Genomic DNA, 26393 nt, shown 5'->3' with positions numbered 1-26393 from the left:
ATGAATTACCTGACGGCTGACCTGCTTGGTATTCGGGTCTACTTGGACGACCTCGTCATCAAGAGTGATACTTGGGAGGAGCACGTACGACGACTTCGGGCGTTGTTTACCATCCGGTCTCCAGCCAACTTGACGGTTAACCTTCCCAAGAGTGAGTTTGGGTATGCACATAACACCTACCTTGGACATGTGGTGGGCCAAGGTCAGGTTTGTCCTATTATTGCGAAGGTGAAGGCTATCATGGACTGCCCTGTACCTTTCGACAAGAAGGGAGTGATGGGGGTTTCTCGGCATGGCTGGCTATTACCGCCGTTTTTGTCGGAATTTCTCTCAGGTCGCTGCTCCTCTGACTGACATTTAAAGCTCACAAAGGGTCTTTCTTTTGACAGATGATTGCCAGAGGGTCCTTGAGAACCGAAAGAACCTCCTGGCGAGTGCCCCTGTGCTTCAGGTACCGGATCTTTGGAACCTGTTTCTTCTCCACATCGATGCTAGTGTTTATGGTGATGGTGCTGTACTCCTACAAGAGGCCTCTGATAAAGTGTTACACCCTATTTTCTATTTCTCACAGAAATTTGAGTGTTATCAAAAGGCAAATGTCAGCATTAAAAAGGAGACATTAGGAATTGTCTTAGCCTTTGAAAAGATTAAAGTGTATCTCTCTACCAGTGCTTACCCCATATATTCTTTCACTGATCACAATCCAAGTTAAATTTAAAAATGCATTTATGTTATGGTGGGCTCTGGCTCTACAGCCCTTCCACTTAAAACTGAAACACAAACGAGGCTGTGGGAATCTGTTTGGAGACAACCTCTCTCGTGCATAGAGTGTGGTGTTAAGGTGACTTCTTAATTTTAATTTAGGTTTAAGTTCTTTTTTAGTGTATGTATTTGTTTGTATACCTAATTGGGAGTCCAGCATAAGCATCACTAATTCCCCCCTAACATTCCCTAGGACAGGAAGAATAAACCTTAGCCACATGGTGCAGAATGAGAACAGAGAGAGGCCAAAACAGTCATGTTTACAGGCCAGAGCTGGAACAGGGACAGAGACAGACATGCTGCACAGGAAAGAGCTGGAACCAGAGTGTCCTCAAGTGAGGTGAGGTTGGTGTAGAACGGAGGAGACGATCAAGTAAACTCCGCTCATCAGCACAAGCCAGATAAACGTTATTTAATTTACCTAGCTTACATATACCACAAGGCAAGGTTTTAAATAGGAGAAAGTCATAATATTCATGGGAGTGCAATATGTAATTAATATGAGCTAAAATACATAGTATAACAATGGAAACATATAAATAACAACAATTAAATAACTAGCAACTCAAGTGACTGCGCTCTTGACTTCCGGTGGATGATAAAATACCTCCTCCCACTTTGGCTAACCCACCACATGGTCATGAACAGATTGGTCCTAAGCAGTACAGGGATACATTAAAATGTTGTATTAATAATTCAATAAAGGGTAACATAGGAACCGAGTCTGCCTGGGTAGAAATTGAGGAAAGAAGAGAAAAACTAATTACGGGAGTGATTTACAGGCCCACAATTCTTGATAAAGAAGAAGCTCAGCCCATATGACAGGAAATGAGTAGGCCAGCAAGATACAACAACCTGTGCATTATGGGAGATTTCAACTTCAGAAATATTGACTGGGACAATATTATAGGTGACTATGAATCTCAAGACTTCCTAGACACAGTAAAGGACAATTTTCTAAAACAACTAATTACAGAACCTACTAGAGGTGACAATATATAAGACCTAGTATTAACATATACAGAAACTATTATCAGAGATATCACAATAGGGGAAGAACTAGGGAACAGTGATCACAGATAAATCAGGTTTACCTTAAATTGGGAAACGAAAAATAATGACAATATGGTCAGAGTCCCAGACTTTCGATCGGTGGATTATGATGGGCTAAGAAGGTACCTAGGTGAAGTCACCTGGGAACGGTCAGGTCAGTCTCCGGTAGGAATGGGTGAGGTCACCGGCGACACAAAAATTGATCATGATTATGCTGAATTTACTAGTATATTACGTAAAGCACAGGAAAAAAATATACCATACAGAAAAATTAGGTCAAATAAGAATGAGCCAAGGTGGGTGACCAAAAAACTTAAACATGGCATAGGAATAAGGAAAAGAATTTATAAAAAATTCAAGGGAGGGGATGAGCATCTCAGAGATAGGTATAATGAACTATCTAGGAATGTTAAGAAAAATGTAAGGAAGCCAAAGAGGGACTACGAAATCAGGATAGCAGGAGAATCCAAGGCAAATTCCAAGGGTTTTTTCCAGGTATATAGGACAAAGGTCAAAGACAAATTGGGGCCTTTAAAGTTAGAGAGAGGGGAAGTAATTGATGATAGTGAGGAAATAAGCAAAGCATTAAACAGCTACTTCTTATCAGTTTTCACAGAAGAAATTCACGAGATGCTACAGGTGGAACTGATATTTAGGGGAAATGAAGAAGAGAAACTAAAGAATATCACTATCAGAAAAGAGGATGTTCTTAAGAAGATAATTAAATTAAAGAAGACAAAATTTGCATAGCCGGATGAAATTTTCCCTCGAGTTTTGAAAGAGTGTAAGGAACAGATTAGCGGACCCCTCGTAAATTTATTTACAAAATCATTAGACATGGGAGTTGTACCAGACTTGTGGAAAGAGGCACATGAAGTACCCATATTGAAAAAGGGAGACAGAGCATCAGGGTTAAAATTACTGGCAGATTAGTTTGTAGTCAGTAGTGAGGAAATTTCTTGAAGCAATTATAGCAAATAGCATCCGAGCACATTTAGAGAAAAACAAATCAATCTACGACTCTCAACATGGATATACAAAGGGAAAATCTTGTCTAACAAATCTGCTGACGTTTTTTAGGAAAGTCTATGAGGTAGTAGATAATGACGAAAATTATGATATTATTTACTTAGACTTTAGCAAAGCGTTTGACAAAGTACCGCATCAGAGGTTTCTGAGAAAAGTTAAGGTTCATGGTATCGAGGGGAAAGTCTTAAATTGGATAAAATCATGGCTCACCGATAGAACATAGAGGGTCAGCGTAGATGGTCTTAAATCGGAGTGGGGCTGTGTAAATCGTGGGGTTCCCCAGGGATCAGTACTGACCCCACTCTAGTTCGTAATCTACATATACGACCTAGATACTGGGATCAGCAGTGACATAAAGCAAATTTGCGGATGACACCAAAATAGGGGGCACATTAATTCAGGGCAGGATGCAAAAGCACTACAGGAGGATTTAAATAGATTAAAGCAGTGGTCAGAAAAATGGCAAATGGAATTCAACATCAGCAAGTGCAGCGTACTTAATATTGGAAGAACAAATACTGTGAATGTATACAGCCTAAACAACATCAACCTAGAGAATTCGACTTGTGAAAGAGACTTAGGGGTACTTGTAAGCCAGGACCTTCGGCCTAGAAAACAGTGCGTTAACGTTCGAAATAAGACAAACAGAGTATTAGGTTTTATAACTAGAAGTGTAAGTAATAAGAGTGGGGAGGTCATATTGCAATTATATCTTGAGCTAGTCAGGCCGCACCTCGATTATGCTGTCCAGTTCTGGTGCCCTTAATATAGAATAGATATCAATTCACTGGAGTCGGTGCAGTGAAGAATGACACAAATGATTCCGGGACTTAGAAACCTTCCATATCAAGATAGATTAAAGAAACTAAACTTGCATCCCTGAAAGAAGAAGAATGCGGGAAGATATGATAGAATTATTTAAGTGGGTGAAAGGAATCAATAAAGGAGACATATATAAAGTTCTTGTAATATCCGAGCAGGACAGGACTCGTAGCAAAGGGATTTAAGTTAGATAAGTTTATTTTTAGGAGGGAGTTATGAAGAAACTGGTTCATAAATAGGGTGGTAGACGAGTGGAACAAGCTTAGCAACTTTGTAGTACGTGCTGGGACACTGGAAAGTTTTAAAAGGAGGCTAGATAGATTCATGGACCATAGAGAGTGGTTGTAACTCTCGACAGGAGCTGCCATGCACAGGCCACCCGGTCTATTGCAGACTCCTTATTTTATTATGTTCTTATGTTCTTATGTACATATCAACTCCATGTAAAAAAAAGTGAGAATCGTGGTATCATTCTCATATCTATTTCCTATCATCATGTTACGTGTACTAATCCAGATACTAAATGATATATAATAATTCTTTGAGATAAATGTACAGTATATATCAGCTCAGGCTCTATTTCTTTTTTCTTTTTTTTACGGGGAATAGCCAACCTGGGCACAGGTCACTGACCCACATCGGGCCTGGGGAACAACAACAGCAACAACAACAACAACAACAACAACAACAACAACAACAACAACAACACCAACACCAACAACAACAACAACAACAACAGCAACAGCAACAGCAACAGCAACAACAACAACAACAACAACAACAACAACAACAACAACAACAACAACAACAACAATAATAATATAAAAAATATATAAAAAATGAGAAACAATATACTGTATGTTGTGTTGTCAATTGTATGAGAAACAATTGAGGCCCTGCAATTGCGTGTAAATGAGGCAGAAAGTCAGATCAACAACCTGGGACTTGGTCACAATTTTTGTGATGCCATATAGCAGCAGGGTCTACCATTAGACAACACATTATGCTTCCAATATCTTCCCAGGCGGTAGTGCCTCCCTGTTTGGTAGCTGCCTACTACCTACTACCTGTACATGGCTCAGCCATGTCAATATTGTTATTAATGTCCATGCTGTATCTGCATATTTTGATATCAATATTAATAAATATCAAAGTATGTCTGCTTATTCCAACCATAGCTACAAAGTGGAAGCTGTTACAGACTTGAACGTTCACGCACACACATTACATGGGTCCCAAGGTTGTGTGTGTGTGAGTGTGTGTGTGTGTGTGTGTGTGTGTGTGTGTGTGTGTGTGTGTGTGTGTGTGTGTGTGTGTGTGTGTGTGTGTGTGTAAGATATTGCAAATACTGTATTAGCTCCAATTTAACCATACGTTTTTTTAATCCTCATAGTTGTGTTAGTCAGCTCTATGAATGCACCTCATAATTGACAGTCTGCTTGCCCCTTTATCCGTGTCTTTCAAGAAATTCTCACTGACGGAGCTTATGACCGATCTACGGTGGCGTTAGCACTACTGATCCTTGTCATAGCTCCTTCAGCCCTCTTTTTCTTTATATGTTAACGTTCAGTCCTTGGGGCTCGTATGAAAGCCAGATGCTGTGAACCTTCCACCACTCACGCCATCCCCGGAAGCCTCATATAAGAGCCGGAGCCGGAGGCTGTGAACCTTCCATCACTCACACCATCACTTGGAGCTTAATCCACTACAGCACATAATAAGACCCTCAGCTGAGCATCCTCCCGGCTGAACTGAACGGAAGCCTTGAATGCACTTTTGTTCCACCACGTGTAATTTAGCTCACTCAGGAGAACGTTTGCTAAAGTGCTAATGATACAGAATATAATTTGGTGTGTTTATTTTTTCAGCTGAGGAAGGGACTATGCCTTCTTTAATATCAGACTAACAGATACTTATTAGTTAATTACGTAACTTACAAGGTCTTCAGTTATTATTCTAATTCAAGAATGTTGATATTGACGAATCGACACACATTAAATCTTTAATAAAATATCTGCAAATGTTTCGGTTGACAGAGATTGTGAAATAGACAACTGTAGCTCTTTTTTAGCGATAGTGGAACATAACTCACCGACAGGATGGTGAGATTTTCTCTACTCACACGTACACACTCATTACCAGATTTTGAAGTGTGTTTTCCTCAACCTGGATAGCAGTAAGTATAGTAGAATATAGTATTTATAGTTGCAGTTCTCTAGTTAGTGCGATTAAATAAAAAAACATATTGTTTTTTACGTTCACATCATAATATTAGTCTGTGGCAGATGCCTATCCTCAAAGGGAATATACCAAAGTGATATTATCTTGATTAAACGCCTTTGTGTGAATCTACAAATCTGTAGACACACTTTGGACGTGATAGTGTCACAGCTGTAGACCTGCGTCAGATCCCAACAATAGGAGGAGTTAGCGAAACGTTGCTTGATAAGACAAAACTCATCTGGAGCCTTCTTACTAAAAGTGGTCAGACTATAAAACTCTTGACAGGATACTATACGAATAGTGGAAACGGAGTGACAGGATAATACGCATGTCAGATTATTATTATTTCTGAAACGGAATCGGAATAAGAATTGATCTAACATGTGGCTATTGTGACACCAGTACACTGTGTTAAGGACTTGGATAATTATTGTTGGGTCTGGTGAGGTACAGGTCGGTGCCCAGTAGTATGTTGGTGCTTCTTGCCTGTCAAAAACTGAAATCCATTTTTATTAATTCGTATTGTGCTGCTTAGTTAATAAATGTAAAATTTTCTTCGAAATTCTACTTACCTATGCTTTAATAATTTAGATATTTACTGAGTTATTCGGATAATGAATTAATTGTGTCTACTTTGGAATATTAAAGAAGGATTAGTGTCACATAACCTATTGTCAATTAATGTTATTTTTTCATAATTTAGTACAGGATGAACATAAATCACAAGAAACTTTATCAAGTATGTTACTGACATGCGAGAATTAGTTTATCAATAGAGCCAAAAAGAACAAAGAGCTATAATACACAAGTTCAATGTGAAACAAGGGAAAAGCAGCACTTCTTGTGTGGACACACAGGAGGGGATGAGGTCCAGCCAGCCATCACTCACACTTCTTTGTCCTCCCGCACACTCTGCCAAGACCAGCCGTAGTTTTTCTTACGCCTTAACTTCGCTGACATCGACAGACTAACCTCGAATAATGAGCAGATAATATATACCCAACTCTCACTTTGTGAACCCGGAAGTACAAAGTCTTTCTCTAAGTTAAAGGATAAGTTTTTGGCGATATATATTCAGTCCCAAGTTCCTTGTCTGGTCTTCCTGTTGACTTATATCTATGCCTGATGGAAAAAAATAAATGGTCAGGTACCAACAGTATAGGATAGTGTACAAGTAATGCACGAAATTCCTGTGTTTTACTGTGGTTAACACCCCTGGCAATAAAAGACGTAAGATTTCCAGCAACCTGTAGACAAGGCTGGCAGTACGGTACGGTACAATATTTTTTTCGTTTTTCGTACCTGTAAGAAATACCGTTTCTTAATTTCGTACCGTACCCTAAATTTTTCCGTACCGTACAGTACGGTAAAAATATTGTACCGCAATTCCGTACCTTTTCCGTACGGCCTTGAGTTACCAGCTGTCTCCAGCAGTGTTTGAAGAATCTTGAACGAGACTGTACCTGTTATTTGCAATTATATGTAAATAAGGTAGACTTACCTAGGTGTTTCTGTTGGTTCCTTTCATCTAAGATTTTATTCATCAGCCATGACTGAGCATTTGGGTCACCTAAAGAGTAACTCATTAAGTCTACTTAAAGCTCGCACTAGCAATATCACTTTGTCTAGCACTGTGTCTTTTGGGGTAGGTTTGGACCTAGACACATAGGGTTGTGATAATAGCGTGATGTGGGGTGATGGTTGCGTGACGAAGGGTGAGGGTAGTGAGATGCAGGGTGATGGTAGCGTGACGAAGGGTGAGGGTAGTGAGATGCAGGGTGATGGTAGCGTGACGAAGGGTGAGGGTAGTGAGATGCAGGGTGATGGTAGCGTGACGAAGGGTGAGGGTAGTGAGATGCAGGGTGATGGTAGTGTGACGAAGGGTGAGGGTAGTGAGATGCAGGGTGATGGTAGCGTGACGAAGGGTGAGGGTAGTGAGATGCAGGGTGATGGTAGCGTGACGAAGGGTGAGGGTAGTGAGATGCAGGGTGATGGTAGGCGTGACGAAGGGTGAGGTGGTGAGATGCAGGGTGATGGTGTGTGACGAAGGGTGACGAAGGGTAGTGAGATGCGGGGTGATGGAGTGACGAAGGGTGAGGGTAGTGAGATGCAGGGTGATGGTGAGAGGGTGGTAGTGATGCAGGGTGATGGTGAGTGTGATGCAGGGTGTAGTGAGTGCAGATGTAATGTGATGGGTGATAGTAGTGTGAGGGTGATGGTAATGAGGGTGATGGTAGTGTGATGCGAGAGGGTGATGGTAGGTGAGGGTGATGAGATGCAGGGTGATGGTGTGATGATGATAGTATTGTGATGCAGGTGATGGTGATGGTGATAGTAGTGATGTAGGGTGATGATAGTGTGATGCAGGATGATAGTATGGTGATGATGGTGATGGTAATGATGGGGTGATAGTAGTGTGATGCAGGTGATGGTAGTGTGATGGATGATGTAGTATTGTGATGGTGATGGTGTGATGCAGGGTGATAGTAGTGTGATGCAGGGTGATGGTAGGGTGATGGTGATGATAGTATTGTGATGCAGGTGATGGTATTGTGATGCAGGGTGATGGTGATGGGTGATAGTAGTGGATGGGTAGTGTGATGGTGATAGTAGTGTGATGCAGGATGATAGTAGTATGATGCAGGTGATGGTATTGTGTTGCAGGGGTGATGGTAGGGGCATGCAGGGTGATAGTAGTGTGATGGTGTGATGGTGTGATGCAGGATGATAGTATTGTGATGCAGGGTGATGGTAATGTGTTGCAGGTGATGGTAGTGATGTAGGTGATGTGATAGTATTGTGATGCATATGATGGGTTGGAATTGTGATGGGTGATGGTAATGTGATGCAGGGTGATAGTAGTGTGATGGGTGATAGTAGTATGATGCAGGGTGATGGAATTGTGATGCAGGGTGATGGTAGGGCATGCAGGGTGATAGTAGTGTGATGCAGGGTGATGGTAGTGTGATGTAGGGTGATAGTAGTATGATGCAGGGTGATGGTATTGTGATGCAGGGTGATGGTAGGGGCATGCAGGGTGATAGTATTGTGATGCAGGGTGATAGTAGTGTGATGTAGGTTGATAGTAGTATGATGCAGGGTGATAGTATTGTGATGCAGGGTGATGGTAGTGTGATGTAGGGTAATGGTAGGGGCATGCAGGGTAATGATGGTAGTGCAGGGTAATTGTGCCTTCATTTGTAGGGTGATGCAGGTGATGATGGAATGATTCAGGGTGATGGGAGTGTAAGGTGATATTAGGATGTTGTTGGTGATAGATGATGGGTGAAGGTAGGATGATGCAGGGTGGTGCAAAGTGGTGAAAAGGTCGTGCAGGGCAAATGGTGGTTCATGCAGGGTGACAGTGAGGTGATGCAAGATGACAAGTCGGTCAGACTGGAAGATGTTGGAGACATGCATGGTGATGGTGGGGCCAGGGTGGAGGTTGACAAGGGCTATGATCCGCATCTCTGAACCATGTTGTGTCTGTGGTAGTCTCAACAGCCTTTATTGTGTGAAGAAAGAGTCAGAAAGCAAAAGGTCGAGGTGTCTCATTGTACTGTCTTACTAAAGATTTACCTCTGATTTCCTCCTATCCGTCACACTTTCACACTGCTTCCCTATTGTCTGTTTCTATTTATTCTTGCAATATTCCACACATAATATCTGTAGCTCCTGTCATCTATTATATGTAGTTTCTGCCTCACTTATTCTCTCTTCGATTTTCTTCAGTAACTTTTGTATCATTTTGTTTCGCATCACTACTTTCTTCTTGTTATTTAGCATTTCCACCCATTTGACTAGCTTATCTTGATCGGGTGTAGTATTTCAGCTGCAAGGAGTGTGTGTGTGTGTGTGTGTGTGTGTGTGTGTGTGTGTGTGTGTGTGTGTGTGTGTGTGTGTGTGTGTGTGTTTCACCATTTCCTTCACTGAACTTCTTCCTCCATCATAATCCCCTGTGTTCTCCATCTCTCTCCTTTTGAATTTTGAATTGAAACTGTTTATTTAGCCAGAAAAACACAGATACAGAGTGGATAATAATAACAATATAAACATGGCTGAGCCAGTTGAGAACCTGAGCTCTCCTGTTGGCACATGATACATACATTTATCTCAAGGAAGTATTATGTAACATTTATTAACATCTGGAATAGCATGGTGGTAATAAGAACATCTCGGAATTTTACAAGGGTTATCACTTCAATATTTATTTATTTTATTTATTTATTATTATTCTTTTTTTTTATTATAAGTATACACATAAATTACAGTGGAATTGAAAAACATAAATATAATGGGGAGCAGTAAAACATGGGTTGTACACTATTAAGGTTGAACAAAAGGACAGAGCTGTCAGGATTATGTCTAGTTGGCAAATATATAGTAGGTATTACAAGAAATATTAATACTTAGACAATAGATATTTTTTAAAAGATGATTTAAAGGAAGGGAGCGTAGTGTTTGCTCGGATGTGTGGGGGTAAGTTGCTCCACACCTTCACACCATGATATTTTATGGAGGTCTGGGACTGAGAGGAGCGCATGGTGGGTGGTGTTAATAGCTCTGGGTTCCTTAAGTTGTATCTCCGCTTATTCCGGAACTGGAAATAATTATTGTCAAGCAAGTGATTGATAGATTTATAAACAAAAAGGGCACAGCAGTAGGTGTTAATATCTACGAATTTTTACATTTTCAATTCAGCAAATTTTTCGTTTGTGTGATTTGTTTTGTCTTTTCAAGTAGGTCATTGTCTGTACAACTCTATTTTGTGCAGTAACCAGGGATTGTGTTTTTGAAGATCCAAAGCCCTCCCCCTATAGTGCGTGACAGTGTATCAGGTGTTGGTAAACAAGATCTGATTGATTTCTTTCATTGCTGTGGGAGTGAGTGACTGTCGAGTGTGATACATGATACCGCACTGTTTATTGACTTTACTGCGAATGGCTTGTATGTGGTTTCTCCAGTTAAGTTACTCATCAACAATAACTCCGAGGAATTTAATATTTTGTTCGCGTTTGAGGACTGTATTATCAAGGTACAGGGGGTCCAAGTCTGGGGGTAAGTTTTTCTTTCTGTGAAAGATCGTGTAGTGGGTTTTCTCAAGGTTTAAGGTCACTTTATTACGTATTACCCAGGTCCTGACTTTAGTCAATTCAGTGTTCATAGTTCTCATCAAGGAATGGAGGTCTGAGTTGCTGGTATAGAGATTACTATCGTCTGCAAATATGTTGTATTTTATGAGTGTGCTGGTGTGGACTATGTCGTTTATGTACAACAAAAACAGTACTGTACCGAGAATGGAACCTTGGAGGACGCCATACAAGATTGGTGAGGAGTCAGATTGGTGATTATTATAGCAGACATACTGCATCCTGTTGGACAGATATGAGGTAAACCAATTGTGGGACAGGCCCCTAATGCCGTAATGTTCAAGCTTTGAAAGGAGGATGGTATGGTCGACAGTATCGAAAGCTTTAGAGAGGTCGAAGAATATATCGACTGTGAACTGACTGTCATCAAAGGAATTTAAGATGTCATTAGTAAAGGATAGCAGAGCACTCTCAGTCGACCTTCTAGCTCTAAATCCAAACTGGGAGTCTGTAAAGATGTTAATGGCATTGCAGAAGGAATTTAGTCTACTACATGCTAGCTTCTCCAGTATCTTACTCAAGGCTGGGAGGACTGATATGGTGCTGTAATTCTTGAAGGGATCTTTCTCCCCAGATTTTTTATATGCTGGGTGAACTTTAGCAATTTTCAGTTTGTCCGGTAAGACACCACTAGAGAAGGAGGAGTTACAAATGTGTAGGAGAACAGGTAGTAATAAGTGGGCTACTTTTTTAATGATGCTCATTGGTATATTGTCTTCGCCTGCTCCTGCACCTTTGGACATTTTTATGATAGCCAGTAACTCATCAGCTGTGACAGGGGATAAGAACAGCCCATTTTGCTGTCTGTTTTGCAGGTAGGCTCTAAATTCCTCATGGTGGTCAGGGATGATCTCTGCAAGATTTTTGACATTAATAAAATATTAATTGAAGTGGTTGACAATGAGGACAATGAGGGAGGGTTCCGTTACAACTGAATCATTTATCATAAAAACTGAGTGGGAGGCCGAAGGCTGAGTGTTCCTGTTCTGAATAGAATTTATGACATTCCAGGTTTTCTTACCGTCGCCTGATGCTGACTGGAGCTTATTTGTATAATAACTACGTCTGGAATTTCTAACTGCTTGAGTTACTCTATTTCTGATACTTCAGTAAGCATCCCTAAAAGTTATGGGTGTTTTTGCAAAGTTGCTTTGGAGTTTGTATTATTCTTTTATCATTATCTTAATTTCGCTTGTGATATAGGGTTTGGAAATGGATACAATTTTCACTGACTTAGTCTTGAGGGGGAAGCATTTATCAAAGCAAGCATTGAAGATGGAAGAGGAGTTGCACCTGTTCACGTGAGGGTTGTCGGAGGCATAGACAAGATCCCAGTTAGCATTCATTAGGTTGTTTTCAAAAAGGAGCATTTTGTCGGTGCAGTAGTCTCTGTATTGTACCGAGACTCTACTAGACCTTTCAGGTCTTGTGGCTGTTTTATACATGGCAAAAATGGGAAGTGTTCTGATTTATTTTTTATAAATAATTCCACTTGCAAGATTGTTAGGAGTGTTGTTAGTCCAAATGTGATCTATCACAGTGGCAGAGGTGACAGTTACTCTAGTGGGTTTGGTTATAGTGTTGAAGAAGAGCTTAGAATAACAGGTAGCAAGAAGGTCTAATACTGAGGTGTCGGTTTCTGATTTTAATAGATCAAAGTTGAAATCTCCCGTAATTTAGCAGAGTTTCCTCTCTGTACTTATGATAGAGATAAGCTCCGAAAATTTTCAAGAAAATGTCTTCCATTATTGTGGGGTCTTCTGTAGATTACTCCTACTAGGATATTCCGTGTGTTGTTATGTAATTCAGTGAAAACACTCTCCATGTACTCCTCCTGATCCTTCTCATTTTGTTCCCAATTGATATATCTGTCTCATGTCTGGTGTTTATCCTGATTCTTCCTCCTCACTTTCCTTCCCATTCCATCCTTCTCTTTCCTGAATTCTCCTCTTTTCCTATTCCACACCATCACCCCCCTTGCTGCTTGTGTCGAGGGTGGGGTGTAGCTCATCCCCGCCCGCCCATCACTTCCTGGCCCACAAGGCAGCATCACTGTGAATATTTTAGGAGGAACTGCTGCTCTTCCCCGCTCTTTATTTTTTCCTCTTCCTCCTCGACACCTCCTCCACCCAGCTTCACTCTCAACACCCCCTCCTCCACCCAGCTTCACTCTCAACACCACCTCCTCCACCCAGCATCACTCTCAACACCACCTCCTCCACACGGCTTCACTCCCAATACCACCTACTCCACCCAGCTTCACTCCCAACACCACCTCCTCCACCCAGCTTCACTCTCAACACCACCTCCTCCACCCAACTTCAGTCTCAACACCACCTCCTCCACCCAGCTTCACTCTCAACACCACCTCCTTCACACAGCTTCCTCCCAATACCACCACCCACTTCCTCCGAACACCACCTCCTCCACCCTGCTTCACTCTCAACAGCACCTCCTTCACTCAGCTTCACTCTCACCTCCTCCACCCAGCTTCCTCTCAACACTCCTCCACCTTCACAACACCACCTCCTCCACGTGCTCAACACCTCCTCCACCCAGCTTCCTCAACACCACCTCCTCCACCCAGCTTCACCACCTCCTCCACCCAGCTTCACTCTCAACACTCCACCCAGCTTCACTCTAACACCCCCTCCACAAAGCATCACTCTCAACACCACCTCCTCCACCCAGCTTCACTCTCAACACCAACTCCTCCACCCAGCTTCACTCTCAACACCACCTCCTCCACCTAGCTTTCGCTCAACACCACCTCCTCCACCCAGCTTCACTCTCAACACCAACTCCTCCACCCAGCTTCACTCTCAACACCACCTTCTCCACCCAGCTTCACTCTCAACACCTCTTCCTCCACCCAGCTTCACTCTCACCCACCTCCTCCACCCAGCTTCACTCTCAACCTCACCTCCTCCACCCAGCTTCACTCTCAACACCAACTCCTCCACCCATCTTCACTCCGAACACCACCTCCTCCACCTGCTTCACTCTCAACACCACCTCCTCCACCCAGCTTCACTCTCAACACCAACTCCTCCACCCAGCTTCACCCACCTTCACCCAGCTTCACTCACACCACCTCCTCCACCCAGCTTCACTCTCAACACCACCTCCTCCAACCAGCTTCACTCTCAACACCACCTCCTCCAACCAGCTTCACTCTCCACCACCTCCTCCACCCAGCTTCACTCTCAACCTCACCTCCTCCACCCAGCTTCACTCTCAACACCAACTCCTCCACCCAGCTTCACTCTCAACCTCACCTCCTCCACCCAGCTTCACTCTCAACACCACCTTCTCCACCCAGCTTCACTCTCAACACCTCTTCCTCCACCCAGCTTCACCTCAACACCACCTCCTCCACCCAGCTTCACTCTCAACCTCACCTCCTCCACCCAGCTTCACTCTCACACCACCTCCACCCAGCTTCACTCTCACCCATCTTCACTCTCAACACCACCTCCTCCACCTAGCTTTTCTCAACACCACCTCCTCCAGCTTCCTCTCAACACCAACTCCTCACCCAGCTTCACTCTCAACACCACCTTCTCCACCCAGCTTCACTCTCAACACCACCCTCCTCCACCCAGCTTCACTCTCAACCTCACCTCCTCCACCCAGCTTCACTCTCAACACCACCTCCTCCACCCAGCTTCACTCTCAACCTCACCTCCTCCACCCAGCTTCACTCTCACCCAGCTTCACTCTCAACTCTCCTCCAACAGCTTCACTCTCAACCTCACCTCCTCCACCCAGCTTCACTCTCAACCTCACCTCACCCACCTCACCTCCTCCACCCAGCTTCACTCTCAACCTCACCTCCTCCACCCAGCTTCACTCTCAACCTCACCTCCTCCACCCAGCTTCACTCTCAACACCACCTCCTCCACCCAGCTTCACTCTCAACACCACCTCCTCCACCCAGCTTCACTCTCAACACCACCTCCTCCACAAATATTTGCTTCAGCTGTGAGGTTTTCTTCAGATGTCATCCAATGTAACACTTTCTTCAGTGACCATTCAATGTAACATTCTCGCTCCAGCTGTTATTGCATTGTAATATTTCTCCAGCTGTCACCTGGTCTAACTCTTAATGCCAGCTTCTATTCACTCCAGCTGCTATCTGCTGTAACGTTTTTGGTCCAGTTGTCATTCATTCAATAGGCTTGTTGTCTGTTGTTAGTCACACGGCGGTCTCCCTTCGCCTCTCTCGACAGATTGAAATTTATAACGATTTTCTTCTTTTTATTGTTAATCTTCATAGTTTTTCTCCTTTATTCCTCTCTTGTCAATTGTGTCATTTACACACAATTGGAAGGACTCAATTGTTTCTCTTACTTTGACAACAAAAAATACATAAATAATTTCTAACTCTTTATTTTTTATGGCACTCTAATATTATTATTATTAAAATTTTCATAACTTTTGATTAGTATTATTAGTATTTTCTTTATTTTAATTGTTATTTATAATATTTTATTGAGGGTCTTTATAAAATGACCTGTGCCCGAGGGCTAATGCCCGTATATATATATATATATATATATATATATATATATATATATATATATATATATATATATATATATATATATATATATATATATATATATATATATATATATATATATATATATATATATATATATGTAGATCCACAATGAAAACGTGAATAAGATAAATCTTGATAAAATCACACAGGGAAAAGGGAAACAATGGAGCACCTTAGCTTTCGTCTTTATTCAAGACATCTTCAAAGGCAACTGAATTACATGGACAGAGAGAGGCTTAAGTACACAGGGTGACCTTACTCAACATGAGGTCAGGTCATAAACATGACATCCCATATTTTTTACCTGACTTGACTAGTCATGTCGCCCTTTCTCTTAAGCTTCTTTGCGTGTGTGGTGGTGTTGGTGTGCGGTGGGTGTTTTCTTGTTTCCCTGTGGTTAAGAACATAAGAAAATAGGGAGTCTGCAATAGGCCGGTTGGCCTGTGCATGGCAGCTCCTGTCGAGAGTTACTACCACTCTCTATCATCCATTAATCTATCTAGCCTCCTTTTAAAACTTTCCAGCATTTCAGCACTTACTACAAAGTTGCTAAGCTTGTTCCACTCGTCCACCACCCTATTTGTGAACCAGTTCCTTCCTATCTCCCTCCTAAACCTAAACTTATCCAACTTAAATCCGTTGCTACGAGTCCTATATCCTGCTAGGATATTATAAGAACTTTATCTACATCGCCTTTATTGATTCCTTTCACCCACTTAAATGCTTCTATTATATCTCCCCGCATTCTTCGTCTTTCTAGGCAATGCAAGTTTACTTTCTTTAACCTATCTTGATATGGAAGGTTTCTAAGTCCCGGAATCATTTTCGTCATTCTTCGATGCACCGACTCCAGTGAATTGATATCCATTCTATAATAAGGGCACCAGAACTGAACCGCATAATCGAGGTGCGGCCTGACTAGCGCAAGATATAGTTGCAATAAGACCTCTGCACTCTTATTACTTACACTTCTAGATATAAAACCTAATACTCTGTTTGCCTTATTTCGAACGCTAACGCACTGTTTTCTAGGCCGAAGGTCCGGGCTTACAAGTACCCCTAAGTCTCTTTCACAAGTCAACTTCTCTAGGTTGATGTTGTTATGACTGTATACATTGACAGTATTTGTTCTTCCAATATTCAGTACGCTGCACTTGCTGGTGTTGAATTTCATTTGCCATTTTTCTGACCACTCCTGCAGTTTTTTAAATCTTCCTGCAGTGCATTTGCATCCTGCCCTGAATTAATCGGCCGCCCTATTTTGGTATCATCCACAAACTTGCTTATGTCACTGATGATCATAGTATTTAGATCGTTTATGTAGATTATGAACAACAGTTGGCCCAGTACTGACCCCTGGGGAACCCCACTGGTAACACAACCCCACTCAGATTTAACACCATCTATGCTGACCCTCTGTGTTCTCTTGGTGAGCTATGATTTTATCCAACTCAAAACTTTCCCCTCGATACCATGAGCCTTAACTTTTCTCAGAAGCCTCTGATGCGGTACTCTGTCAAACGCTTTGCTAAAGTCTAAGTAAATAACATCGTAATTTTCGTCATTATCTACTACTTCGAAGACTTTCCTAAAAAACGTCAGCAGATTTGTTAGACAAGATTTTCACTTTGTAAACCCATGTTGAGAGTCGTAGATTAAATTGCTTTTCTCTAAATGCGATCGGATGCTATTTGCTATAATTGATTCAAGAAATTTCCCCACTACTGACATCAAACTAATCGGCTGGTAATTTGACGCTGATGCTCTGTCTCCCTTTTTGAATATGTGTACTACATTTACGTGTTTCCACAAGTCTGGCATAACTTCCATGTCTAATGATTTTGTAAATAAATTTACGAGGGGTCCGCTAAACTGTTCCTTACACTCTTTCAAAACTTGAGGGAAAATTTCATCCGGCCCTGGGGATTTTGTCTTCTTTAATTCATTTATCTTCTTAAGAATATCCTCTTATATGATAGTGATATTCTTTACTTTCTCTTCTTCATTTCACCTAAATATCAGTTCCACCTCTGGAATTTCCTCGTGAATTTCTTCTGTGAAAACCGATAAAAAGTAGGAATGCTTTGCTTATTTCCTCACTGTCATCGATCACTTACCCCCTTCCTGACTTTAAGGGCCCAACTTTGTCCTTGACCTTAGCCCTATATACCTGGAAAAATCCCTTGTAATTTGCCTTGGATTCTCTTGCTATTTTGATTTCATAGTCCCTCTTCGTCTTCCTTACATTATTCTTTACATTCCTAGATAGTTCATTATACCTATTTCTGAGCTGCTCCTCCCCTCCCTTTAATTTCTTATAAATTCCTTTCTTTATTCCTATGTCATGTTTAAGTTTTCTGGTCATCCGCCTTGGCTCATTCTTATTTGACCTAATTTTTCTGTATAGTATATTTTGTTCTTGTGCTTTACGTAGTAAACAAGTGAATATATTATAGTCATGATCAATTGTTGTGCCACCTGTGACCTCACCCATTCCTACTGGGGACTGACCTGACTGTTCCCAGGCGACCTCACCTAGGTACCTTCTTAACCCCTGATAATCCGTCAATCGAAAGTTTGGGACTCTGACCATATTGTCATTGTTTTTCGTTTCCCAATTTAGGGTGAACCTGATTTCTCTGTGATCACTGTTCCCTAGTTCTTCCCCTATTGTGATATCTCTGATAATATTTTCTTTATTTGTTAATACTAGGTCTAATATATTGTTACCTCTAGTAGGTTCTGCAATTAGTTGTTTCAAAAAATTGTCCTGGACTGCGTCTAGGAAGTCTTCAGATTCATAGTCGCCTACAATGTTGTCCCAGTCAATATTTCTGAAGTTGAAATCTCCCATAATGCACAGGTTGTTGTATTTTGCTGCCCTACTCATTTCCTGTCATTGGGCTGAGCTGCTAATTTCCCAAGACTTGGAGGCCTGTAAATCACTTCCATAATTAGTTTTTCTCTTTCTTCCGCAATTTCTACCCACACAGACTCGCTTCCAATTTCACCCTTTATTGAATTATTAATACAACATTTTAATGTATCCCTGACGAAGAGTGCGACCCCTGCCCCCCTTCCTACCTTCCCTGTCCTTGTGAAAAAGTTTGTACCCTTCTATGTGGTACTCTGATAAAAAGTTTTTGCTCGCTAGATTCATCCAAGTTTCGGTGATTGCTATGACGTCTACATTCTCGGTACATACTACAGCTCTCAGCAAGTCTGTTTTATTTCTAACGCTCCTACTGTCTGTATAGTATACATTTAAACCTACCCTTCCCTGGTCCTGTTTTACCCCTTGTCCTGAGTAACCAATTTTACTCCCCAGGACCTGCTTGTTTTTTTTACTCAAACTTACCCCGACCTCTCTCTACTGGCGTCCCCCCCCTCCTTTGGAGTGACAATTTCACGCTCCAGGGATGCAGACAACGTCTTTACCGGGGGATCGGTACCGGTACCGGTACCGTTCTTGCCTCGCATGCGAGATGTCACGGGTTTGATTCCCGGGTCAGTGGAAGTTGTTTGGACTTACTTCCTAGCCTCCATTAGTTCCTGTTCACCTGGCAATAAAGTAGGTACCTGGTGTAAATCGAAAGTTGCGAATTCGTATTCAGGGAAAGTTGTTGGAGCTTCCAATAACTTGATGACATAAACCACTGACTCTTCAGGCTTCTACGCCCTTAACTCGTGAGACATAAAGGCAAGCATGGACTTAGCATGCTTCCCTGTTTGGCGCTGTAAACGCTACTGCGCTTCACCTTACACAAGGATGTAAGGGGGTGCCCAATAAAAAAAAAAACGTCTTTACCCCCACGCAAGACAAGTGTACTCCGTCACGACTGTACAGGTAGTCGTTGCCATAGAATGGTTGCCAGTTATCAATGAATGTCCAACCATTGCTTACACAATGTTTTTCCAGTCGTCAATTTATAGCAATTGCCCTGGACAGCCATTCACGACCAACTCCTCTTCTAGGCAAGACACCACATATTATCGGGATCCCTCCCCTATCTGTGTAACCTTCCCCAGCGCCTCCCTTTACCTCTTGAAAAGTTCCTCACTCCTAACCTTTCCTATGTCGTTACCTCCCACACTAAGACACACTACTGGCTTGGTACCCTCCCCTGACAAAACCCTATCTATCCTCTCAGCTACATGCCCTATCCCAGCCCCAGGAAAACACACCCTAGTCCTACGTTTCCTATCTCTTGCACAAAAAGTTAAAAACCAGAACAAATCATGATTAAGTTAATGAGGAAAGAACAGGTTAGTGATAGAAACAAGTGAGTGTAGAGATTGAGTTAGAGGAGGAAGAAACAAGATGGTATTAAAAACAAGTTAACGTCAAGAACATGTTATTGAGACAAGAGAAAATTAGTGACAATAAGTAGTTAATGAGAAATGAAAAAATTTGAATCAAGAATAAATTAGTTTCTAGAATATGTTATGGAGGAAAGAACATATTAATATCAAGAACAAGTTAAGGAAGTGAAATCAAGTTACTGTTAGGAATATTTTAAGAAAACAAGAACGAGGTAGAGTTAAAAAAAAAGTTAAGAAAGACTAAACAATTTTGTGTTAAGAACAAGCTATGGTAAAGTTCAAGTTAATGTCAAATACAATCTAGACTCAAGAAGAAATTAGGGAAAATAAGAAATTAAGGTCAACAAATATTAGAACCAAGAAAGTTTAAGTGAGTGGCATTATAAGTCATGAAAGTTGGAAAAACATGTAAGTATTGCCAGGTAGTTTATTTATTGCCAGGCAGTTTATTATTTGTCAGGGAATTTATTTATTGCCAGGCAGTTTATTTATTGCCAGGCAGTTTATTATTTGTCAAGCAGTTTATTATTTGTCAAGCAGTTTATTTATTGCCAGGCAGTTTATTATTTGTCAGGCAGTTTATTTATTGCCAGGCAGTTTATTTATTGCCAGGCAGTTTATTATTTGCCAGGCAGTTTATTATTTGTCAGGCAGTTTATTATTTGTCAGAGAGTTTATTTATTGCCAGGTAGTTTATTATTTGTCAGAAAGTTTATTTATTGCCAGGCAGTTTATTTATTAGCAGGTAGTTTATTTATTGCAGGGGAGTTTATGTGTTGCCAGGGAGTTTATGTGTTGCCAGGGAGTTTACGTGTTGCCAGGGAGTATACGTGTTGCCAGGGAGTTTATTTATTGCCAGATAATTTATATGTTGCAAAGGAGTTTATTTATTGCCAGACAGATTATTATTTGTCAGGGAGTTTATTTTTGCCAGGCAGTTTATTTATTGCCAAGGAGTTTATCTGTTGTCAGGGAGTTTCTTTATTACCTGGGAGTTTATGTGTTGCCAAGGAGTTTATATATTACCAAGGAATTGAAATATATAGAGAAGGTTACGAAAAAAACATAACCAGAAAGTTTACATATAATGTAAGAATAGAAGATAAGTTAAGACTGACAGAGAGACGGAACAAAATAAGAAAAGTTACTTAGCGGCAAATACTGGACCAGGAACCATCATTGGTAAGACAAATACACTCAGCTTTCACATGGTATCGGGAGAGAGAGAACAGTAACGTGTACAATGTATGTGAACAAAACAAGGCACGCACACACACACACACACACACACACACACACACACACACACACACACACACACAACGAAAAAACAAAAACATATCATGAATACGGTGCAAAGAGGACAGGAGAGAGAAAATAACCACAATATAACAAGCGATTGAAGAAAAACAAACCGAATCAGCAGCAAAAACGTCACAAAGACAAAACAAGCTGGGAAAAACAACGTCATCCAGGAGGGAAGAGCGAGAGGTAGTAGAGGCGAGACTTCGTACGAAAAACAGGAATGAGAGATGTTTTTGAGGAACACAGCGCGACATGATAGTAAGTCGACAACCATGGGAAATAAGTTTATGATAGTAATACGACCATGGAAGACAGGGTCATGGTAGATAAGTTCATGGTAGTAATACGACCATGGGAGACAAGACCATGCTCATAATGTGACCATAGAAGACAGTATCATGGTAGATAAGTTCATGGTAATAAGATGACCGTGGGAGACAAGACCATGCTCGTAAAGTGACCAAGGAAGACAAATTCATGGTAGTAAGAGACATGAAAGGCAAAACCATGGTAGTAAGACAACCATGGAGGACAAAATCATGTTCAGAGAGAGAGAGAAACGTAACCGAGAAAAAAGTCACAACAGAAAACAATCAAAACTGAAGACTAAAACATTCAGGATAGCAGAACAAGAGAACCAGGGCAGCAGAACAAGAGAACCAGGGCAGCAGAACAAGAGAACCAGGGCAGCAGAACAAGAGAACCAGGGCAGCAGAACAAGAGAACCAGGGCAGCAGAACAAGAGAACCAGGAACACCACAGCAGAACAAGAGAACCAGGGCACCAGAACAAGAGAACCAGGACAGCAGAACAAGAGAACCAGGGCAGCAGAACAAGAGAACCAGGGCAGCAGAACAAGAGAACCAGCAGAGAACAAGAGAACCAGGGCAGCAGAACAAGAGAACCAGGGCAGCAGAACAAGAGAACCAGGGCAGCAGAACAAGAGAACCAGGGCACCAGAACAAGAGAACCAGCAGAACAAGAGAACAGGGCAGCAGAACAAGAGAACCAGGGCACAGAACAGAACAGAACAAGAGAACCAGGCAGCAGAACAGAACCAACAGAACAAGAGAACCAGGGCACCAGAACAAGAGAACAGAACAAGAGAACCAGGGCACCAGAACAAGAGAACCAGGCAGCAGAACAAGAGAACAGGGCACCAGAACAAGAGAACCAGGGCACAGAACAAAACAAAGCAGGGTTGAGAAAGACCAGGCAGCAGAACAAAACAAGAAGGGCAGCAGAACAAAACAAGCAGGGTTGAGAACAGACCAGGGCAGCAGAACAAGAGAACCAGGACAGCAGACCAAAACAAGAAGGGCAGCAGAGCAAGAGAACCAGGGCAACAGAACAAAACAGCCAGGGCAGCAGAACAGACAGGGCAGTTGAACAAAACAACCAGGGATCAGAACAGACCAGGGAAGATAAATAGACCAGGGCAGCAGAACAAGAGAAACAGGACAGACAGAACATACCAGGGCAGCAGAACAAAACAACCAGAGTAGTGGAAAAAGACCAAGGCAGCAGAACAGACGAGGGCAGCAGCAGAGAGACAGGGCAGCAGAGACAGACGAGGGCAGCAGAACAGACCAAGGCAGCAGAACAGACACAGCAGAACAGACGGGCAGCAGAACAGACCAAGGCAGCAGAACAGACAAAGAGACAGACCAAGCAGCAGCAGAACAGACGAAAGGGAACAGTAGAACAGACCAAGGCAGCAGAACAGAACAGGAGCAGCAGAACAGACCAAGGCAGCAGAACAGACAGAGGAGCAGCAGAACAGACAGCAGAACAGACCAAGAGCAGCAGAACAGACCAAGGCAGCAGAACAGACCAAGGCAGCAGAGACAAGGCAGCAGAGACAGACAGAGGGCAGCAGAACAGACGAGGGCAGCAGAACAGACCAAGGCAGCAGAACAGACCAAGGCAGCAGAACAGACCAAGGCAGCAGAACAGACCAAGGCAGCAGAACAGACCAAGGCAGCAGAACAGACGAGGGCAGCAGAACAGACCAAGGCAGCAGAACAGACGAGGGCAGCAGACAGAGCAGCAGAACAGACGCAGAACAGACCAAAGCAGCAGAACAGACCAGGACAGACAACAGACCAGGACAGCAAAACAGACCAGGGCAGCAGAACAGACCAGGACCAGGAGCAGCAGAACAGACCAGGCAGCAGAACAGACCACAGCAGAACAGACGAGGCAGAACAGACGAGCAAGAACAGCAGCCAGGGCACTCAGAACAGACCAAACAGAGAAGGACCAGCAACAGAACAGACCATGAACAGACCAGGGGAGGGCAGCAGAACAGACCAGGCAGAACAGACGAGGGCAAACAGACCAGGCAGCAGCAGACAGGAGCAGAACAGACCAAAGCAGCAGAACAGACCAGGACAGACAGACAGACCAGGACAGCAAAACAGACCAGGGCAGCAGAACAGACCAGGAGCAGAACAGACAAGCAGAACAGAAAGCAGAACAGCATGGCAGCAGAACAGACCAAGGCAGCAGAACAGACCATGACCAGGACAGCAGGACCAGGACACAGAACAGACCAAGCAGAACAGACCATGGCAGCAGAACAGACCAGCAGAACAGACCAGGAGCAGCAGAACAGACCAAACAGCAGGACACCAGGACAGCAGAACAGACGAGGCAGCAGAACAGGAGCAGCAGAACAGACCAAAGCAGCAGAACAGACAGGACAGACAGAACAGACAGGAGCAGAACAGACAGCAGCAGAGACCAGCAGCAGAACAGACAGCAGCCAGGGGCAGCAGAACAGATCAGCAGCAGCAGAACAGACCAAAGCAGCAGAACAGGACAGACGAACAGACCAGGACAGCAGAACAGACCAGGAGCAGCAGAACAGACCAGGCAGCAGAACAGACCAAGGCAGCAGAACAGACCAGAGCAGGAAGCAGAACAGACGAGGAAGCAGAACAGAGACAGCAGAACAGACCAAGGCAGCAGAACAGACCAAGGCAGCAGAACAGACGAGGGCAGCAGAACAGACCAACAGAACAGACGAGGGCAGCAGAACAGACCAAGGCATCAGAACAGACGAGCAGCAGAACAGACCAAAAGCAGGACAGAGACAGACCAGAGACAGACCAGGGCAGCAGAAGAGACCAGGAGCAGCAGAACAGACCAGGCAGCAGAACAGACCAAGGCAGCAGAACAGACCATGGCAGCAGAACAGACGAGGGCAGCAGAACAGACGAGGGCAGCAGAACAGACAAAAGCAGCAGAACAGACCAGGACAGACAGACAGACCAGGACAGCAGAACAGACCAGGAGCAGCAGAACAGACCAGCAGCAGAACAGACCAAGGCAGCAGAACAGACCATGGCAGCAGAACAGACGAGGGCAGCAGAACAGACGAGGGCAGCAGAACAGACCAGGAGCAGCAGAACAAAACAACCAGAGTAGTGGAAAAGACCAAGGCAGCAGAACAGACCATGGCAACAGAACAGACCAAGGCAGCAGAACAGACCATGGCAGCAGAACAGACGAGGGCAGCAGAACAGACCAGGAGCAGCAGAACAGACCAGGACAGCAGGACAAACCAGGACAGCAGAACAGACCAAGGCAGCAGAACAGACCATGGCAGCAGAACAGACGAGGCAGCAGAACAGACCAGGAGCAGCAGAACAGACCAGGACAGCAGGACAAACCAGGACAGCAGAACAGACAGAGGGCAGCAGAACAGACCAGAAGCAGCAGAACAAAACAACCAGAGTAGTGGAAAAGACCAAGGCAACAGAACAGACCAAAGCAGCAGAACAGACCAGGACAGCAGAACAGACCAGGCAGCAGAACAGACCAGGAGCAGCAGAACAGACCAGGACAGCAGGACAAACCAGGACAGCAGGACAAACCAGGACAGCAGAACTCACCAGGACAAGCGAATAGACAAGGGCAGCAGAACAAATCAGGGTACCAGAAGAGACCAAAGCAACAGAACAGTCTATGGCAGCAGAACAGACCAGGGCAGACAATTAGGACAGCGCAGTATAAAAAGAAAACCAGGACAGCAGAACAGACCAGGGCAACAGAACAGACCAGGCAGAAGAACAGACCAGGGCAGCAGAGCAAGGGAACAAGGGCAGAAGAACAGACCAGGGCAGCAGAGCAAGGGAACAAGGGCAGCTGAACAACAACACGGCAACACAAACACCCCCAGGGCAGCAGAACAGACCAGGCAGCAGAACAGACCAGGGCAACAGAACACCCCAGGGCAGCAGAACAGACCATGCAGCAGAACAGACCAGGGCAACAGAACACCCCAGGCAGCAGAACACCCCAGGGCAACAGACAGACCAGGCAGCAGAACAGACCAGGGCAACAGAACACCCCAGGGCAGCAGAACAGACCAGGCAGCAGAACAGACCAGGGCAACAGAACACCCCAGGGCAGCAGAACACCCCAGGGCAGCAGAACAGACCAGGCAGCAGAACAGACCAGGGCAACAGAACACCCCAGGGCAGCAGAACAGACCAGACAGCAGAACAGACCAGAGCAGCAGAACACCCAGGGCAGCAGAACAGACCATGCAGCAGAACAGACCAGGCAGCAGAACAGACCAGAGCAGCAGAACAGACCATGCAGCAGAACAGACCAGGCAGCAGAACAGACCAGGGCAACAGAACAGACCAGAGCAGCAGAACACCCCAGGGCAGCAGAACAGACCAGGGCAGCAGAACAGACCAGAGCAGCATAACAGACCAGGGCAACAGAACAAACTAGGGCAGCAGAACAAACTGAGGCAGACAAACAGACCAGGGCAGCAGAACAGACAAGGACAGCAGAACAAACTAGGGCAGCATAGCAGACTAAAGCAGACAAACAGACCAGGACAGCAGAACGCGAGAACCAGAGCAGCATAACAGACCAGGGCAACAGAACAAACTAGGGCAGCAGAACAAACTGAGGCAGACAAACAGACCAGGACAGCAGAACGCGAGAACCAGAGCAGCATAACAGACCAGGGCAGCAGAACAGACCAGGGTAGGAGAACAGACCAGGGCAGGAGAACAGACCAGGGTGAGAGAACAGACCAGGTGGAGGGCAGACCAGGGCAGGAGAACAGACCAGGGCAGGAGAACAGGCCAGGGTGGGAGAACAGACCAGGGCAGGAGAACAGGCCAGGGTAGGAG

General features: G+C 43.7%; 1 protein-coding gene across 1 annotated transcript; it reads left to right on the top strand.

Annotated features, from left to right (window-relative positions):
* LOC121865841 (trichohyalin-like) lies at positions 1-26065 on the top strand. Its single transcript, XM_042365395.1, has 7 exons — positions 1-202; positions 390-654; positions 956-1097; positions 21854-22434; positions 22713-23565; positions 23658-25876; positions 25966-26065. The coding sequence occupies exons 1-7, from the start codon at positions 1-3 to the stop codon at positions 26063-26065; spliced, it is 4362 nt and encodes a 1453-aa protein (XP_042221329.1).
* Positions 26066-26393: the final 328 nt, after the last annotated feature.

The sequence above is a fragment of the Homarus americanus genome, unplaced genomic scaffold (genome assembly GCF_018991925.1).
Source record: "Homarus americanus isolate GMGI-L3 unplaced genomic scaffold, GMGI_Hamer_2.0 scaffold32583, whole genome shotgun sequence".
NCBI classification, from domain to species: Eukaryota; Metazoa; Arthropoda; class Malacostraca; order Decapoda; family Nephropidae; genus Homarus; species Homarus americanus.
This window is presented reverse-complemented; position numbering and strand designations above follow the sequence as displayed.